Genomic DNA, 21,725 nt, shown 5'->3' with positions numbered 1-21,725 from the left:
TGTTGAATAAATGCACCACTTCTTACAATAAACGATAGTCGGTGTCTTGAAAACTTCATGCTCTTGAATTAAAAAAATAGTCAACTGAGTACAAATAGACTCAAATGCAAAACTGAGTTTAAATGTATTTGGCTAAGGTGTATGTAAACTTCCAACTTCAACTATATGTAAAGACCTCCAAAGACACATCCCTGCTCTCACAGTCTCCAGGGAAGTTGATTACTACAGTTTGTGTTAAAGACAAGATTTTCTACTCTAGCTTTTACTAAACCTGGAAGTCCCCTCAGGTCGATAGACACCTTAACGAGGGAGACCTGTTCCCAATAGTACAGTGTTAGTGAAAGAACAAATAGGGTACGTACCTATGCTGTACACTACACAGTTGTTCTTGCCATCTTCTGCTGCCAGCCAGGTGATGTCCTGAAGCCACCTGGGACCACCAGTCAGAACCATTGGGACAGGCCGCTTTGGGGACAGGGCACTCTGAAGGACAGGAAAGACGTTGGTGGTACGTTAGCATTTTGCTGTCTAAAAACCTGTGATCACTCATTCATCAATCAGGCCTGTCGCTCTCATGGAAAGTTTTCATAGTCTTTTTCACAGTTGACCTGACAGTGAGATTGAAGGATGGCATGTGTGGTGTGTGTGTGGTGGGGAGTGTCTTATGGGGTACAGCCCAGGCCTAGGCCGTCACTTGAATTTGTCCTCAGTGACAATGGGGTTACGGGGCTCTTTTGAATTTTCTTGTCCTTCAGGGTGCTTTAGAATCCTGAAGAGAGTTCGGATGGAGAAGAAGAAGAAGGGAGGAGAGCTGCTTTAGAAGTGATCTTTAGACACATTGTACCTCCCTATCTGTATTATCGACGCTGCCTCCTGAAGACTGGCAGGGAAGGGAAAGAATCTAAAGAATTGGTGTGCGTTTCAAAAGAGTGACCCAGGTCTACAGATCACAATGCAGGGATAAATGATTGTGTCAATATCTTGGACTATATTTCACTTCCTGCCTAGTTCGGATATGGTATGTAATTTCTCATAAAGAGTGGTTTAATGTGCTTTCAAAGAGACATAGACATAATACCACTGCTTGACACATTACTCTCTGTCTAAATGTAAGTGTTCCTAATCTGTAACAAGTTGACCCTCTCCTCTGAGCTAAACAGCAATGCTGGGCATCCTTGAAGTGAAGTGAACTTATCTATGTCCAACTGTGTGTACTGTAGAGACTCTGAGTGCATCCGAAATGGCACTCTATTCCCTATATAGTGCACTTCTTTTGACAATGGAATATTGAATGTGCATAAGGAATAGTGCATGTAATTAAAAATAACACATTTAATGTATTTCTATGGAAGAGGGTGCCATTTCAGACACAGCCTCTGCCATGGTTTTAGGAACCTTGTCGTTAAATGAAAATCAATATAACAACAAGTTGACTCACATTACAAGATAACCATCATTGATTTTTAGTTTTTCTAGACTTTGGCCGACTGTTCAATCTAACGTGAACTTTCAACCGCTAGATTAGGATCACAGTGAGTGGATCAGGTCAGGACATAAGTTCCAATGTATCTCTGTGAGCTGATCTCTACCTCATGTTCAGCCATAGGCTGGTATACCATCAATGACTGCTTCTAGAAGGAGTCTGTTCCCATACAACCCAGATCACACTGGTTTTAAAGCTACATTCTGGTATTCGAAAAATAACAAAATGGTAGTGACAGAGTATACTCTATATCAAGAATTGAAATTATCATTAAACACATTCCCAGATCCCGGGCTGTAGCTTTAAGTATCTAATTATTCTGCATACATACAAGCGAAAGGGGGACACCTAGTCAGTTGTACAATTGAATGCATTTAACTCATCCTGAGCCATTGTGACTGAATGTTTCACACCCAGCTGATGGATAGATTTGTATGTCATTAGATGATGACATGGATCTGCAGGCAGCTGTCCACTTTAGACAATAAGATGAGCAAGATGTATCATATCGATAACAGCTATACGTAAAATCATGTGAATTATAGTGTCCCATAAGGAACATTTTTAGCAATTATTTTAACAAAAGATTTGGCTATATTCAACCATGGAAGAAAGAGCTCTCTAAATTTGCTCTCAGACATTTTATTTAATTATAGCATTAATCTTTCATTAGCCTAATAGGCCAGAAATCTGCATTTCTGCTGAATGCTGCCATTTTTCTTCTCCCTCATCTCTTCAGTCACCTGGTTGGCTAATTTGACAGGGTTTTGTCGTAGGGCCCTGGCACTGCACCGTGCGGGGGAGATGAGAGGCAGGGGTGAGGGACACTTATCAGGCCTCGGCAGCAGTAGGGGCTTGCCATCTCATGGTCAGACTGGGCTGTTTTTTTGCAGGGAGGTCGTCATCAACATAAGGAACATGCTGACTTCAATATGTCATTCTAGCTTCTCACTACTTATCCAGGGAAACAGCATCATGGTTCCATTTTTTTAACAGCAACTGGATACAGGTCTTCCATGTTTCTCCTTCTATTCACTGAGAGGCAACGCGGAACGAGGGAGAGCACAGTTTGTTGTTTTGAAAGTCACTGAAAAAGTGTTCTATTGAAAAAGTTTGATCAATCTGCCATCCTTAACACAATGGAAAAATCGAATCATGTTTTATTGAAATAGCATGGGAGACCAAGAAAAACAAATTGATACAATTTAAGGCCATGTGGCAAACAATAATGCAGGCACTAGGAATGAGGTTGTGAGCATGCAGGTCTGGGCAGAGGAGATTGTCGTTGTTTGTGTACGTCTGTAAGTTGTTGTTCGTATATACAGTATGTATGTTTGTATTTGGTGTAAAATATATATATATATATATATATACACACACAGTGGGGCAAAAAAGTACTTAGTCAGCCACCAATTGTGCAAGTTCTCCCACTTAAAAAGATGAGAGGCCTGTCATTTTCATCATAGGTACACTTCAACTATGACAGACAAAATGAGAAAAAAAATCCAGAAAATCACATTGTAGGATTCTTCTTAATTTATTTGAAATTATGGTGGAAAATAAGTATTTGGTCAATAACAAAAGTTTATCTCAATACTTTGTTATATACCCTTTGTTGGCAATGGCAGAGGTCAAACGTTTTCTGTAAGTCTTCACAAGGTTTTCACACACTGTTGCTGGTATTTTGGCCCATTCCTCCATGCAGATCTCCTCTAGAGCAGTGCTGTTTTGGGGCTGTTGCTAGGAAACACGGACTTTCAACTCCCTCCAAAGATTTTCTATGGGGTTGAGATCTGGAGACTGGCAAGGACACTCCAAGACCTTGAAATGCTTCTTACGAAGCCACTCCTTCGTTGCCCGGGCGGTGTGTTTGGGATCATTGTCATGCTGAAAGACCCGGCCACATTTCATCTTCAATGCCCTTGCTGATGGAAGGAGGTTTTCACTCAAAATCTCACGATACATGGCCCCATTCATTCTTTCCTTTACACGGATCAGTCGTCCTGGTCCCTTTGCAGAAAAACAGCCCCAAAGCATGATGTTTCCACCTTCATGCTTCACAGTAGGTATGGTGTTCTTTGGATGCAACTCAGCATTCTTTGTCCTCCAAACACGACGAGTTGAGTTTTTACCAAAAAGTAATATTTTGGTTTCATCTGACCATATGACATTCTCCCAATCTTCTTCTAGATCATCCAAATGCTCTCTAGCAAACTTCAGACGGGCCTGGACATGTACTAGCTTAAGCAGGAGGACACGTCTGGCACTGCAGGATTTGAGTCCCTGGCGGCATAGTGTGTTACTGATGGTAGGCTTTGTTACTTTGGTCCCAGCTCTCTGCAGGTCATTCACTAGGTCCCCCCGTGTGGTTCTGGGATTTTTGTCCACCGTTCTTGTGATCATTTTGACCCCACGGGGTGAGATCTTGGGTGGAGCCCCAGACCGAGGGAGATTATCAGTGGTCTTGTATGTCTTCCATTTCCTAATAATTGCTCCCACAGTTGATTTCTTCAAACCAAGCTGCTTACCTATTGCAGATTCAGTCTTCCCAGCCTGATGCAGGTCTACAATTTTGTTTCTGGTGTCCTTTGACAGCTCTTTGGTCTTGGCCATAGTGGAGTTTGGAGTGTGACTGTTTGAGGTTGTGGCAGGTGTCTTTTATACTGATAACAAGTTCAAACAGGTGCCACCCACTATATATATATATAAGTATTTAGTCAGCCACCCACTGGGGAGCCAGGCCCATCCAATCTGAATTAGTTTTTCCCCACAAAAGGGTTTTATTACAGACATAAATACTCCTCAGCATCACACAGCCTGCGACACGGTTATCCCTTGTGGCTGGGGCCACAGATTGTCCCAGGCTTGTGGCTGTCAAATCCCTTCTGTGTCTTGCTGTTTCCATCTGCCCTGCAACCTGCCCTGTCTGGAACTGCATGGAGTACCAGCGTTAGCCTACGTTGCTACCATGACATCCAAAACCAAAGCCGGTGGGAGTAACGGAGAGGACAGTGTTTCTCTATCACAGGTGATGGATCTTTTAAACAAGCAGTTCTTACAACAACAGGAAAATAACTTCAAGAGCTTTGTCCAAATACTGATGGACTCAACTAATAAAATGATGGATGATCTGACCAGAGAGGTCCAGGACATTAAGAACAATTTGCAGTTCTCCCAAGGAGAGGTGGATGTCCTGAAAGAGACTTGCAACAATATGACACCTAACTGTAAGTCCATGCGAGATGACATCAGCACTGTCTGTGAATCATTATTAACAATACCTGGGAAAACAGACTATCTACAGGGACAATCCAGGAGTCATAACATCATTGTGGATGGCATACCAGAGTCTTCACACGAGAACTAAGCTGAGTCTGAGGAGAAAGTATGAAAATTGATCACTGAAAAGCTCCAGATGGACCATAGGAAGATTGAGGTGGAAAACCTGTAACCAGCCCAGGTGAAAGACCCAGGCCGATACTGATCAAGTTCCTAGGGTTTAAGGACAAAATGTCCGTCCTGTAAAAAGCCAAGAACTTGAGAGGAACCAACATCATCCTTAACGAGGACTACAAAGAAACTAGGCACCAAAGGCGGAAATAACTTATCCCAGCCATGAAAGCTGCCAGAGAGCAGTGGGACATTGCAAACATTCTCTACGACAGGCTAATTATCCACCCAACCTCCCAAAAGACTGGGAGAAGTGAGAGAGCCTAGCTTCCGGGTCAGTAGCTTTAGCCCCACATCACAAACATACACCAACTGACACTCACATATGCCTGATTGACTGATTATATTAGTCAAACAATGTTCTTTCTAGGGAGTTTTTCCTAGCCACCATGCTTCTAGATCGGCATTGCTTGCTGTTTGGGGTTTTAGGCTGGGGTTCATTCATTATCTGGATAATTTGTGTGCAATGCTTGATAATGTGTGTGACGAACATCTTCAGGCTAAGGTCTATTTTTCTCCACTTCCTGTCTGACTGACTTGCTCAAGTACCTGTTACTCAGGCCCAGAAGCCAGGATATGCATAGAATTGGTGCCATTGGATAGAAAACACTTAAGTTTGTAGAAATGTTAAAATAATGTATGAGACTATAACACAGTTGATATGGTAGGAGAAAAGCAAAGAAAAACCATCCTGAAAACCTTTTTTTTTGAGATCCCATGCTCTTACAATGAAAAGCTAGGCATATGCAATTCAAGCTCCCAGATTTCAATTCCTCTTGTTCCACTAGATGTCAACAATCTTTGTTCAAGGTTTCAGGCATGTTTCTTCCCAAACGAGGAAACATTTTGAGTTTTAGTACTAGGAGTCAGAGTTGGAAATCAGTCTGTGCGTGCGCGTGACGAAGAGGACGCGCACCTGCTAATTTAGCTTTCCTATTGAACATACTTCTAAATATTATAGTTTAATTACATTCAAATACATTTTAGGGTACCCGATGATTAACTATAAATGCATTTTGACTTGTCTTAACAAAGTTTAGGGGTAGCTTTTAAGATTCCTTTCTCTGAATGTTGAACGAGTGGATTACTCAAATCGATGGCGCCAACTAAACTGACTTTTTGGGATATAAAGAAGGATTTTATCTAACAAGACAACCATGCATGTTGTAGCTGGGACCCTTTGGATTGTAAATCAGAGGAAGATTTTCAAAAAACAACTGAACATTTAATCGCTATTTCTGATTTAATGAAGCCTGTGCTGGTTGAAAAATATTTTGATATGGGATTCCATCTGTTGAGTGTAGGGGGCAGTATTTTGATGTTTGGATGAAAAACGTACCCAAATGAAACGGCCTATTTCTCAGGCCCAGAAGCTAGAATATGCATATAATTGTCAGATTAGGATAGAAAACACTCTAAAGTTTCCAAAACTGTCAATATTATCTGTGAGTATAACAGAACTGATATTGCAGGCGAAAACCTGAGGAAAATCCAACAAGGAAGTGCCTAAGAGAAACTAATCTCCCTGTTCCATTGCATGCCTTCCTTCCATTTAAAGGGATATCAACCAGATTCCTTTCCCTATGGCTTCCACGTGGTGTGAACAGTCTTTAGACATAGTTTCAGGCTTTTATTCTGAAAAATGAGTGAGAAGGATCACATCGTGTCAGTGGATGGCTGGGTGCCAGCAGATTTTTGCATGTGCAACAGCTTGGAGCAGACATTTTCTCTCTCTCTCCTATTGAAAAAGCTACTGATTATTGATTGACTATTGATTATTTATTGTAAAAACAACCTGAGGATTGATTATAAAAACATTTGACATGTTTCTACGAACGTTACGGATACTATTTTCTACTACTATTTTTGTCTGCCCCGTCGTGACCGCTCGAGCCTGTGGATTTCTGAACAAAACTCGCCAACCAAATGGAGGTATTTTGGATATAAAAATATTTTAAAATAATCTTTATGGAACAAAAGGAACATTTATTTATTGTGTAACTGGGTCTCGTGAGTGCAAACATCCAAAGATCAAAGGTAAGCGATTAATTTTATTGCTTTTCTGACTTTCGTGACCAATCTACTTTGCTGCTAGCTGTTTGTAACGTTTTGTCTGCTGAGAGAGATGTTCTAACATAAACGCTTGGATAGCTTTTGCTGTAAAGCTTTTTTTTAATCTGACACGCCAGGTGGATTAACAACAAGCTAAGCTGTGTTTTGTTATATTGCACTTGTGATTTCTACTCAGAACCCTGATGGTCATAGGGGACGCGTGACAAAGGACGGAACCCCAGCAAGTCACATGGGGCCTGAGGCACTGGGCAAAGAGCCAGCGGATCACAGGTGAGCCACTCCCTCGCCCATCAATACTCCCCTTAGACAGTCAGGTGACTCAGATGCCATCTGATGGTAAATGTTAATTACTGCAACTCCAGTGTTTTACCGGTGTGCTTGAGATACCCGGATGTATTGCAATGTACTGAACAAGACTGGTTACTCGCATCAATGCCTCCGTATCGTCATTTAACATCCAAACATATATGTTTTAAAACATTAGCTGTCACATTGAGGCTTGATAGGGGGTCAAAAGAATCCCTGAAGGGAAGGCCATTTCGTTATTTGTTAGCTATTGTAGGCTACCATTTAGCTTTTCACCTTATCAAGCCTAGCTAACGTTAGCTAGCTAGCACGACTGGCTGCTGGCCAAATTAGATCATGTTCTTGATTCTAGTTACTAAGACAAATAAAACTTCACGAATTAGCTACTCACTTTAGCGTTAACTTCTTTCAGGTGTTTTCTGAACAGCTTCTCACTTCTTTTGTTTCTCCAGTTGTCAGCTCTACCACACACTGTTTACACACTCATTTGTGGCGCCCAAATAAAAAATGACAGTTGGAACACCACAGCAGAAAATACATGATTCTTGTTGCTAGGTTGCCAGTTACAGTGCCTTTAGCTTGAGGTTTGCGAGCGCCTTTATCCACAGGGAATACAACAATTATAGCAAATGTCTGAAAGAATTATATGGATTTAATATTTGTCAAATTATTGAGCATGTCCTTAAAACCTAAAATAAGTATCAGAAAATACATATCATTAGCATATGAAAATGCTATATTCTGATATGGACCTCATTCAAGAGCATATGCATTGTACGTGCTGAGAAAATGTACAATACCGTCAGTATTTGTCATCAAATAAAGTACATGAGATGTCCAAATAGGCCTATCTCAGGATATCTAATGAGTCAAAATTACATGCATGAAAGAAAAATATGAATCACATATTTGTGAAATGATTGAGCATGTGATGAAAACACAGAAATGCATTAGGAATTGTCCTTATCTTCAGCATATCAGAAAGATTTGGATATGGACCGCAGCCAAAAGAAGCTTATCTGGAATCAATATACACTATATATACAAAAGTATGTGGACACCCCTTCATATTAGTGGATTTGGCTATTTCAGCCACACATGTTGCTGACAGGTGTATAAAATTGAGCACACAGCCATGCAATCTCCATAGTCAAATATTGGCAGTAGAATGGCCTTACTGAAGAGCTTGGTGGCTTTCAAAGTGGCATCGTCATAGAATGCCACCTTTCCAACAAGTCAGTTCCTTAAATTTCTGTCCTGCTAGAGCTGCCCCGGTCAACTGTAAGTGCTGTTTTTGTGAAGTGAAAACGTCTAGGAGCAACAACGGCTCAGCCGCAAAGTGGTAGGCCATGCAAGCTCACAGAATGGGACCGCTCACAGAATGGGTGAGTACTGAAGTGCGTAGCATGTAAAAATCATCTGTCTTCGGTTGAAACACTCACTACTGAGTTCCAAACTGCCTCTGGAAGCAACGGCAGCACAAGAACTGTTCGTCAGGAGTTTCATGAAAATTTCATGAAGCTCCCGACGAATGGGTTTGCATGGCCGAATGGGTTTCCAAGGCCGAGTAGCCGCAAACAAGCCTAAAATCACTACGTGCAATACCAGCCGTCGGCTGGATGGGTGTGTCATGACGTTGGCCTGGGGGTTGGTTTATGACAGTCATACCCCCCTTTTCCGCTCTCTACCCCTACTAAGGTTACATTTGCAAAACCCCTTGGTTAACATAGAGATTCTGGGAACGTCAGAATGTGGGGGGAAATGAAATATATTCTGGTAATCCGAACAATTGAACATATGCAGTGGTACTTAATGAATATGATGTCAGTTCGGTTGTCATCTGAGACATTCTCATCAATGATAAGATGACAAACTCCACAGTGGAAAGTCTATACATCAGTTATCAGATTCACATGGAATTGTCTTTCAATTTAAATGTTTGAATATGAAATTATTTGTGATGGGATGAAATGGGATTTTAGCTTCTAAAATGTGAGATGTGGGTTTTCATAAGTTAGAGCTGCTCACTCAGCTCACTGAAGAGACAGAGGTTGTAAACTATGACACACACCCCTTTTCTCCCTTCCTATATAAGCTCTTGACGACAACATAACTTCCTGTTCCGCGGATGTGAGATGACGATCCCATGTCAGAATGGTTCAGACAAAAACTACAGAACGAAGCCAACATCAGCATGAGCTTTGGTTGCGAATGGTATGAACCTTGAACTCTTATTCACGACAGAAGTGATACCTCCTAGCCGTTGAGTTAGCGACCGCAGCTGCAAACACAGGTTAGGAAGGAACCGACAGAGTATCCCTTCTACCACACAACGACGTTACTACAACTTATCCAAGTGACCACCAGAGACATTTTTCAAAGGACAGAGGACTCGGTTTGGCAACACGGTCTCCCATCTACCACCAACCTACTGAAGCGCAGCTCAGAGTAAATATTTATTGCATTTTCCTTTTCCAAATGGGCGGTAATTTAGAATGCATAAGATACTGTATTTACGATAGCACAGCTTCTCCTCGGTTCCAGTGTCCCGCTCTTTCACTCAAACCCAGCCCCTTTTCCTTTGTGTAACAAGCTGTCATATCTGTTCAGCCCGCTAGGGACGTTTCCCATGACGTAAAGAATTATCCAGGTATAATAAATTCTTTGTATATGTTATTCTGTGTGATAAGTTAGGTATTTAGTAAATAAATAATTAAACGCAATTTTGTATTGCTGATTCAACCTGTTAGCCAGGATTATTGCAGATAACCAAGAATTTACAACTTTCAGATGAGACTGAAGTAAAATGACGATTAACGTTGACTGCTATTGATGTAAAATATTGCTAAATCTTTAAGAGTTTATTCGGAAGATAACAGCTCTATAAATATTATTTTGTGGTGCCCGACTCTCTAGTTAATTAAATTTACCTGATTAGCTCAATCAGGTGATATTAATTACGGAGAAAGTATTTTATAGAATAGCATGGCATAGCAATTAATTCGGCATAGCCAAAGACACGACAGGTGTATAGCTCGCTGTCATTGGACTCTGGAGCAGTGAAGAATCACTCTTCACCATATGGCAGTCCGACGGACGCATGCAAGAAGAACGCTACCTGCACCAATGCATAGTACCTACCACTGTAGAGTTTGATGGAGGAGGAATAATGGTCTGGGGCTGTTTTTCATGGTTTCGCTATGCCCCTTAGTTCCAGTGAAGGGAAATCTTAACGCGACAGCATACAATGACATTCTAGACGATTCTGTGCTTCCAACTTTGTGGCAACAGTTTGGGGAAGGCCCTTTCCTGGTTCAGCATGACAATGCCCCCGTGCACAAAGCGAGGTCCATACAGAAATGGTTTGTCGAGATCGGTGTCGAAGAACATGACTGGCCTGCACAGAGCCTTGACATCAACCCCATCGAACACCTTTGGGATGAATTGGAATGCCGACAGTGAGCCAGGCCTAATCGCCCAACATCAATGCCCGACCTCACTAATGCTTGTGGCTGAATGGAAGCAAGTCCCCACAGCAATGTTCCAACAAATAGTGGAAACCCTTCCCAGAAGAGTCTAGACTGGTATAGCAGCAAAGGGGGGACCAACTCCATATTAATGCCCATGATTTTGGAATTAGATGTTCAACGAGCAGGTGTCCACATACTTTGTCATGTAGTGTAGCTTCAAATCTTCACAAAACACAGATGTTTGATGTATACAGTCAGTATTTGTCAACGTTAAGAGAGAAATGATATTGAATGAGTCCTTAGGAAATGTCCATGTGTGATATTATTCCGACGAATCCTAATATCATCCTAATATATATCCTATATCCTAATATCATATTTGTCTAAAAGGCACATCTGGATTCAGAATTTGTCAGAATATGGTGCATATCCACAAAACTGAAAACAAGCATTGGAAATGGTCTGTAGTCTCTAGAACATTAAAACACTTGTCATGTAAAGATATATCCTGATATGGACCCTTTTCGCCCTGAGCCGTACCTGTAATCTGGTTCAGGTTATTAATAAACCTACCAGGGTGTTTATAAACAGTACAGGAACTATATCATATACATGTATTGATGACATTTTTACCAGTGCTACAGAACTCTGCTCAAAGCTGTATCCATACCCATTGGATGTACTGACCATAGTATAATGGCCCAGTGGTGATTTTAGCATGTGAATCTTGGTGGAGCAAAAAATATATATATAAAAAGTGGGATGCATACAAGCAAAGCCACAACACAACACAACACTAAACAATACAATAATTGGAGTATAACATTGACAAACGGGGCCTACATAAAGCTGTCCCAACAGCAGTCCCACCATCTTACCACTGCTACACCTGGCTATCAGCGGAGTTTTGTCTGGCAGCGAAACAGTTCATTTGGCTCATTTACTGCGTTTTAGAAAAACATACCTGATTTGGCTGACTTGCTAAAACAAATGTGGTTTTGTACTGACATTTGATATGTACAAACTATGGCATAATGGGACGACAAGCGGATGAGAGGCAATCCATAATTTCGATTAAGACATTAATGAGTGAGCTAGGACGGACGTAGTCAATATAACTATTTGTTTAGCGCTTTTGAAATGTACAACGACAGAATTCAGAACATGGGCCGTTCTTACAGTGTACACCAAGTCAGAACCGTAGGATAAATAAAGGGGGCCTATAAGCAGACAATGAAAGCCCTTACAAAATTGGATGATTACAATTCTATAAAACAGGTTATAGGCTACATGTGCACCATCAAGTCAGAACAGTTGGCAAAATTAAGAGGGGTAAATAGACCAAATAATTAGGGTGTGGCACATGGGCTACTAAAAGCTTACTACACAAAATACACTTAGTATTACTTTCTTAGCTACAGTAAACATATCTCCCTGTCATACTACATCATTTATGCAGCAGCAGCATACAAGACATTTTTGGACTCACCTTGTTGTGCTGTGCTCACTTGAACAGGAAGGTGGCATGGAGGTCCATCATGGGCAAATTTTGTCATCAAAGTCCGGAATTCTCTGGATTTATGGTGCTTTCAAGACAACTGGGAACTCAGAAAAAAACAACGTCGGATCATAATGACGTCATTGGTCTTCAGGTTGTAGCTCTAGAAAGAGGCCCGAGTTACCGATTTACAATTCTGAGTTGAATGACCGTTTAAAACCTGTTTCCTAGTCGGAGCTCGTTTTTACCAGAATTCCCAGTCTCTTGAACTCACTGAAGTCAAGTTTTCACAGTTCTGAGTTAACAGTTGTTTTGAGCACGGCACAAATCATTTTATATTTGGAAAAGGGACACTTAATCCCAGATTTGGGACCACACAGCCACTCCACTGAATAGCATGCTCACGATTGCTTTGCAATGCTTGCAGTTAGCCACTGTCACTGATTCCTTCCAATTGTCAACCACTCATTGTTGAATTTACGATTTCCAACTTGTTGTGCAATGTTTATGTCCAATGGCCGATGAGCACCCGATATGTTTTATCTATAATTTCTATTCATTATTTCTCTTCATAAAACAAGGATTAAAAAGGATTTTCCAGGAGATTGTCGACTTGATTCATGATGATGACTGCTAGCTAAGATTCAACGTCAACAGTGAAGAGGTGACTCTGGGATGCTGGCCTTCTTGGCAGTCGCAAAGAAAAAGCCATATCTTAGATTAACTCAGACTGGCCAATAAAAATAAAAGATCAAGATGGGCAAAAGAACACAGACACTGGACAGAGGAACTCCGCCTAGAAGGCCAGCATCCCGGAGTCGCCTCTTCACTGTTGACGTTGAGACTGGTGTTTTGCGGGTACTATTTAATGAGCTGCCAGTTGAGGACTTTTGAGGTGTCCGTTTCTCAAACTAGACACTAATGTACACTAATGTCCTCTTGCTCAGTTGTGCACCGGGGCCTTCCACTCCTCTTTCTATTCTGGTTAGAGATAGTTTGTGCTGTTCTGTGAAGGGAGTAGTACACATTGTTGTACGAGATCCTCAGTTTCTTGGCAATTTCTCGCATAGAATAGCCTTCATTTCTCAGAACAAGAATAGACTGACGAGTTTCAGAAGAACGTTACTTGTTTCTGGCCATTATGAGCCTATAATCGAACCCACAAATGCTGATGCTCCAGATACTCAACTAGTCTAAAGAAGGACAGTTTTATTGCTTCTTTAATCAGGACAACAGTTGTCAGCTGTGCTAACATAATTGCAAAAGGGTTTTCTAATGATCAATTAGCCTTTTAAAATGATAAACTTGGATTAGCTAACACAACGTGCCATTGGAACACAAGAGTGATGGTTGCTGATAATGGGCCTCTGTATGCCTATGGAGATATTCCATAAAAAAAATCTGCCGTTTACAGCTACAATACTCATTAACAACTTTAACAATGCCAATGGACCAAAAAAATGTTTTTCTTTCAAAAACAAGGACATTTCTAAGTGACCCCAAACTTTTGAAAGGTAGTGTATGTGTTCTGGCTTTACAACCTCTGCCATATCATGGTTCAGAGCTATCTAATAGAACACAGAGGGTTTTCTTCTCTAATGTTAAACATGTAAAGTGTGGTGTACCACAGGACTACTCTCTTGTGCCTCTACTATTTTCTATTTTCACTAATGACCTGCCACTTGCATTAAACAAAGCCTGTGTGTCTATGTACGTTGATGATTCAACCATATACATGTCAGCAACCACAGCTCCGTTTTAGAATGGTTGGCCACTATTAAACTATTCCTGAATATCTCTAAAACTAGGTGTCACGATCGTCGTAAGGAGCGGACCAAAATGCAGCGTGGTATGTGTTCATGATGATTTTTTAATTAAAGAAAGCACTGAACACTGAATACAAACTATACAAAACAATAAATTAATAACGACCGTGACGCTATAATGAGACCTGTGCTGACACAAGCAACTAACATAGACAGTCACCCACAACCCAAAATGACAAAACAGGCTACCTAAATATGACTAACACATGCCTCTGATTGAGAACCATATCAGGCCAAACACAGAAACAGACAAACTAGACATCCAACATAGAATGCCCACTCAGATCACACCCTGACCAAACAAAACATAGAAACATACAAAGCAAACTATGGTCAGGGTGTGACACTAGGAGCATTGTATTTGGTGCAAATCTTTCCCCAAGTTCTAGACCTCAGCTGAATCGGTTAATGAATAATGTGGCAGTTCAGCAAGTTAAGGAGACTAAATTACTTGGTGTTTGTTGTAAATTGTAAACTGTCATGGTCAAAGCATATTGATTCAATGGTTGTAAAGATGGTCTGTCCGTGATAAAGAGATGCTTTGCTTTTTATATACCACACTCCACAAAATAAGTATTAAAGGCTTTAGTTTGATTGTATCTTGATTAGAAGGACCTAGAAAAACGTATTCACTGTAATCAGAGGGACAATACCAATATTATGCATGCCAGCCTCTCTTGGCTAAAAGTAAAGGAGACTGACTGCATCAATTTTTTTATTATTTTATACAAAACAATATGTTGAAAATTCCAAATTGTTTGCATAGTCAACTTACACACAGATCTGATGCACACACTTATCCCACTAGACATGTCACGAAGGGGTCTTTTCACAGTCCCCAAATCCAGAACAAATTCAAGAAAATGTACAGTATTAAAGAGCCATGATAGATGCCATGATTGCATAGAACTCACTTCCATCTCAGTTCAAGTGGAAAGCAAAGCTGGTTTGAAAAAAACAGATAAAGCCTGACGGCACACCTCTCCCCTATTTGATATAGATATTGTGTGTGAATGCACAGTATGTACTGATATGTAGGTTATGTGTAATGTGTTAAATGTATGAACACTGAACAAAACTATGAACACATGTAAACTGTTGAGCTGAAATAAAAGATCACAAAAATGTTCCATACACACAATAACTGTATTTCTCTCAAATGTGGTGCACAAATTTCTTTACTTCTCTGTTAGTGAGCATTTCTCCTTTGTCAAGATCAAATCAAATCAAATTTTATTTGTCACATACACATGGTTAGCAGATGTTAATGCGAGTGTAGCGAAATGCTTGTGCTTCTGGTTCCGACAATGCAGTAATAACCAACGAGTAATCTAACCTAACAATTCCACAACTACTACCTTATACACACAAGTGTAAAGGGATAAAGAATGTGTACATAAAGATGTATGATATATATGAATGAGTGATGGTACAGAACGGCATAGGCAAGATGCAGTAGATGGTATCGAGTACAGTATATACATATGAGATGAGTAATGTAGGGTATGTAAACATTATATTAAGTGGCATTGTTTAAAGTGGCTAGTGATACATTTTTTTACATCAATTCCCATCAATTTCCATTATTAAAGTGGCTGGAGTTGAGTCAGTATCTTAGCAGCAGCCACTCAATGTTAGTGGTGGCTGTTTAACAGTCTAATGGCCTTGAGATAGAAGCTGTTTTTCAGTCTCTCGGTCCCTGCTTTGATGCACCTGTACTGACCTCACCTTCTGGATGATAGCGGGGTGAACAGGCAGTGGCTCGGGTGGTTGTTGTCCTTGATGATCTTTATGGCCTTCCTGTGACATCGGGTGGTGTAGGTGTCCTGGAGGGCAGGTAGTTTGCCCCCGGTGATGCGTTGTGCAGACCTCACTACCCTCTGGAGAGCCTTACGGTTGTGGGGGGAGCAGTTGCTGTACCAGGCGGTGATACATCCCGACAGGATGCTCTCGATTGTGCATCTGTAGAAGTTTGTGAGTGCTTTAAGTGACAAGCCGAATTTCTTCAGCCTCCTGAGGTTGAAGAGGCTGCTGCGCCTTCTTCACAACGCTGTCTGTGTGGGTGGACCAATTCAGTTTGTTCGTGATGTGTACGCCGAGGAACTTAAAACTTACTACCCTCTCCACTACTGTCCCGTCGATGTGGATAGGGGGGTGCTCCCTCTGCTGTTTCCTGAAGTCCACAATCATGTGGGGCCCCAGTGTTGAGGATCTGCGGGGTGGAGATGTTGTTACCTACCCTCACCACCTGGGGGCGGCCCATCAGGATGTCCAGTACCCAGTTGCACAGGGCCGGGTCGAGACCCAGGGTCTCGAGCTTGATGACGAGTTTGGAGGGTACTATGGTGTTAAATGCTGAGCTGTAGTCGATGAACAGCATTCTCACATAGTGAGGAGAACAAGTAAATTACAGACCTCTACATGCCCTGTAAGTAGGAAAACCTGCAAAATCAGCAGTGTATCAAATACTTGTTCTCCCCACTGGAGGTATTCCTCTTGTCCAGATGGGATAGGGCAGTGTGCAGTGTGGTTGCGATTGCGACGTCTGTGGACCTATTGGGGCAGTAAGCAAATTGGAGTGGGTCTAGGGTGTCTGGTAGGGTGGAGGTGATATGGTCCTTGACTAGTCTCTCAAAGCACTCCATGATGACGGAAGTGAGTGCTACGGGCGGTAGTCGTTTAGCTCAGTTACCTTAGCTTTCTTGGGAACAGGAACAATGGTGGCCCTCTTGAAGCATGTGGGAACAGCAGACTGGGATAAGGATTGATTGAATTGTCAGTAAACACACCAGCCAGCTGGTCTGTGCATGCTCTGAGGACGCGGCTGGGGATGCCGTCTGGGTCTGCAGCCTTGCGAGGGTTAACACGTTTAAATGTTTTACTCACGTCGGCTGCAGTGAAGGCGAATCCGCAGGTTTTGGTAGCAGGCCGTGTCAGTGGCAAAAAAAGTGATTTAGTCTGTCTGGGAGCAAGACATTCTGGTCCGTGGCGGGGCTGGTATTATTTTTGTAATCTGTGATTGACTGTAGACCCTGCCTATTACCTCTTGTGTCTGAGCCGTTGAATTGCGACTCTACTTTGTCTCTATACTGACGCTTAGCTTGTTTGATTGCCTTGCGGAGGGAATAGCTACACTGTTTGTATTCGGTCATGTTTCCGGTCACCTTGCCCTGGTTAAAAGCAGTGGTTCGAGCTTTCAGTTTTGCTCGAATGCTGCCATCAATTCACGGTTTCTGGTTTGGGAAGGTTTTAATCGTTGCTGTGGGTATAACATCGCCGATGCACTTGTTGGACGCAATGCGGAACATATCCCAATCCACGTGATCGAAGCAGTCTTGAAGCGTGGAATCAGATTGGTCGGGCCAGTGTTGAACAGACCTGAGCGCGGGAGCTTCTTGTTTTAGTCTCTGTCTGTAGGCTGGAAGCAACAAAATGGAGTCGTGGTCAGCTTTTCCGAAAGGAGGGCGGGGGAGGGCCTTATATGCGTCACGGAAGTTAGAATAACAATGATCCAGGGTTTTACCAGCCCTGCTTGCGCAATCGATAGAGATAATCCATCCACCTGACAAGTGTGGCATGTCAAGAAGCTGATTAAACAGCATGATCATTACACAGGTGCACCTTGTGCTGGGGACAGTAAAAGGCCACTCTAAAATGTGCCGTTTTGTCACACAACACAATGCCACAGATGTTTCGCATTTTAAGGGAATGTGCAATTGGCATGATGACTGCCAGATAATTTAATGTTCATATCTCTACCGTAAGCCGCCTTCAACATCGTTTTAGAGAATTTTTAATGTTGAAGTTGTGAACAGAATGCCCCATGGTGACAGTGGGTTTATCGTATGGGCAGGCATAAGCTACGGACAATGAAAACAATTGCATTTTATCGATGGCAATTTGAAGGCACAGAGATACCGGGACGAGATCCTGAGGCCCATTGTCATGCCATTCATTCGCCGCCATCACTTCATGTTTCAGCATGATAATGCACAGCCCCATGTCTTAAGGATCTGCACACAATCCTGGAAGCTGAAAATGTCCCAGTTCTTCCATGACCTGCAGACTCACCAGACATGTCACCGATTGAGCGTGTTCCAGCCAATATCCAGCCACTTCACACAGCCATTGAAGAGGTGTGGGACAACATTCCACAAGCCACAATCAACAGCCTGATCAACTCTATGCAAAGGAGATGTGTCATGCTGCATGAAGAAAATGGTGGTCAAACGAGATACTCACTGGTTTTCTGATCCACGCCCCTACCTTTTTTTAAGGTATCTGTGACCAGCAGATGCATATCTGCTTTCCCAGTGATATCCATAGATTAGGCCCTAATGCATTTATTTTAATTGACTGTTTGCCTTATATGAACTGTAAATCAGTCAAATCTTTGAAATTGTTGCATGTTGCGTTTATATTTTTGTTCAGTAATAGTTCTGTCCTTGAGCTGTTATTTTCTATTAATGTTCTGTGTTATGTCATGTTTTATGTCTTGTGTGGACCCCAGGAAGCGTAGCTGCTGCTTTCACAACCGCTAATGGGGATTCTAATAAAATACCAAATACCTCACCGGGCGGATCGTCAGCCTGTACCATGCTGCATGCCTTTCTGGTGGAGGTGAGAGAAGCAAGGGAGTAGAGAGAGGAGAAGAAAAGCATCTATGACCAATGGAGACTGTTCAGGCGTTCATGATCTCTATCACAGAGGAGTCTAAAGAACTTTGCTTTAAGCTATGGGATACCGCAGCATCATCCTTACAGGATAGACCTTCAAAGCTGCTGGACTGCTGCTGTTCACATTTGTATTGATTATCCCTCAGTATCTATGGAACTTGATGCCTAATGCAGTATTGCACGATTTCACTGGTCAAATGATGTTGAATTAGGATAGTATAAACTTGAGAGTTGTATTATGTGTATTCAAAATGCAAACATTCCAATGGATTTCGAAGAATAAGATGGACTTTAAACAGGGGGTGCATTCCAATGTTGTCATCAAAGGAATCTTTCAAAGACATCTTGGACAGGACATGTAAGTCCAACGTTCCAGATTTGTGTCTACGTGAATATGACTGAGTGGGAATATGAGAGAGAGAGAGAGAGGGAGAGTGAGAACTCCAGTGTAGTCCACTCTCCTCAAGTCCCACTGATTCTGCTCTTCCCAGCCTGACTGAATCCTCTTTTCCTTATCAGGCCAGCACAGGCTGCATCGGCCTCTCCCTGCTCTGACAGCAGCGACAACAATGGGCCAGCGATACCACCGTGCTTCAGAGAGGGGAACCTGCCACAGGCGCAGATTACACACACACATGCTCACGTGGGTACACATACATGCACGCACACACACACACACACAAACACACACACATTCCAAACAAATACAAGCGAACATATTGTAACTTTGAAGAAACCCAAAAAATGTAAGTAAGTTGATGGAATGATAGAGGTCACAACGATTGTCTCCTACACTGAACAAAAATATAAACGCAACATACAACAATTTCAAAGATTTGACTGAGTTACAGTTCATATAAAGAAATCAGTCAATTGAAATAGATTCATGAGGCCCTCATCTATGGATTTCACATGACTGAGAATACAGATATGCATCTATTGGTCACAGATACCTTAAAATAAAAAGTAGGGGCGTGGATCAGAAAAGCAGTCAGTATCTGGTGTGACCACGGCCCACTGTTGATCTCGTCACGGTATCTCTGTGCATTCAAATTGCCATTGATAAAATGCAATTGTGTTCATTGTCCGTAGTTTTCTGCCCATACCATAACCCCACCGCCACCATGGGGCACTGTTCACAACGTTGACATCAGCAAACCACTCGCCCACACAACGCCATACACACCATATGTGAAATCTGGATTAATCCCTGAAGAGCACACTTCTCCAGCCATCGAAGGTGAGCATTTGCCCATTTGCCCATTGAAATCAGTTACAATGCAAAACTGCAGTCAGGTCAAGACCCTAGTGAGGACGATGAGCAGGCAGATGAGCTTCCCTGAAACAGTTTCTGACGTTTGTGCAGAAATTATTTAGTTGTGCAAACCCACAGTTTCATCAGCTGTCCGGGTGGCTGGTCTCAGACGATCCTGCAGGTGAAGAAGCTGGATGTGGAGGTCCTTGGCTGGCGTGGTTACACATGGTCTGCGGTTGTGAAGCCGGTTGGATGTACTGCCAAACTATCTAATACGACGTTGGAGGCAGCTTATGATAGAGAAATTAACATTACATTCTCTGGCAACAGCTTTGGTGGACAATCTTGCAGTCAGCGTGCCAATTGTAGTTATACATATTATATACATTTTACAGACAGAGTATATTTTACAATAGTTATCTTTTGTTTGTTTTTACTCCCATCCTTAAGCTACCCTCAAGCCCTCCTATCTCCTGAGACCATCCAGTTTTGATTTCTGTTTGCCATATATTTTTCAACTGTACTGTTACACAAAAGTTCCAAACCTACTGTATATACATTTTACGGACACAGTATATTATACATTAGTTATCTTGTTATTTTTAGTCCCACCCTTCATCTCCACTCAACCCCTCCCATCTATTTCCGAACAGCATCCAGTTTTGATTTCTATTTGCCATATTTTTAAACTGTGCTGTGAAGTTTTAGAAAAATTCTGAACATTTCTGTTCTTATAGTTTCTACAGATTTTAAATTAAAGATAACAGAGTGTTATTATATTATTGATCGATTGACTATGAATTTTTAAATCACCCAGCAGAGTTATTTGCAGAGTTAGCTCCAAGTAAATGGTGCAATTCTTCAGTCTGCAGCAGAGCTGGGATGGTTGTATCCCTCATATATATATATTTATATATATATTTATATATATATTTATATATATATATTTATATATATATTTATATATATATATATATATTATATATATATATATATATAACATTATATTGGTTGCAAAAATGTTGAATAATCATTTAAATTTAAAAAGTCAAAGTTTTGAATCCAGCGTTGTTTTGTTCATCGGTAAATCAAAAATCTCTTCCCAACTATTTAGCATTCTATATGGCACAGCTATCCATTTTTTGGTCTTGAAATTAAACTGGTATACTTTCTTGTTTATCACAATTTTCTTTAACCAATGTTGGTCTTTAATGCAGGGCCGACAGACATGTTCCTTAGTTTCTCCCGCTTACTCTTGCCTCTTCCCATTTTATGCTGCAATTAGTTGGTTGAACTTTGGAGTATAGAGCAGACATTTCCATATATTTTTGTTAGCTGCATGTGTGACATAAGTCCACCAGTCCTATTTATAAAATCATTTACAAAGATGATAGTTTAAAAAAACTAAAACATAATGTTTTTTAAAAATCAATTAGTATATTTGAGTTTAACCGTAATATTTGTTCTGTCTTTTCTGGTGGATTAAACTGAAATTGCAACCAATTGTTTATGGCTTGTTTAAAAATAGCAACATTTTGGAGAGGATTTCACTTTCAAATAATTGAAAGTTAGAGTTAAAAGACCAAGTTAAAAGACCATTCTTTAACATGGGTTGTGACATTCTTAATAATCTGCTGGAGAAGCAGTTCGGATGGAAGTACAATATATGTTTTGTATGACTGAAGCCT

The 21,725-nt window shown here is 41.3% G+C and overlaps 1 protein-coding gene across 1 annotated transcript in view; it reads right to left on the bottom strand.

Annotated features, from left to right (window-relative positions):
• The window catches only part of LOC110496055 (zinc finger protein ZFPM2-like), a 121,279-nt gene that overhangs the window by 38,923 nt on the left and 60,631 nt on the right, over window positions 1-21,725 (bottom strand). Inside the window, exon 5 of the mRNA XM_036952532.1 lies at window positions 363-483. Coding sequence (XP_036808427.1) covers window positions 363-483 — 121 coding nt within the window. The remainder of the gene's footprint in view (window positions 1-362; window positions 484-21,725) is intronic.

This window comes from Oncorhynchus mykiss, chromosome 18 (assembly GCF_013265735.2).
Source record: "Oncorhynchus mykiss isolate Arlee chromosome 18, USDA_OmykA_1.1, whole genome shotgun sequence".
NCBI lineage: Eukaryota > Metazoa > Chordata > Actinopteri > Salmoniformes > Salmonidae > Oncorhynchus > Oncorhynchus mykiss.
This window is presented reverse-complemented; position numbering and strand designations above follow the sequence as displayed.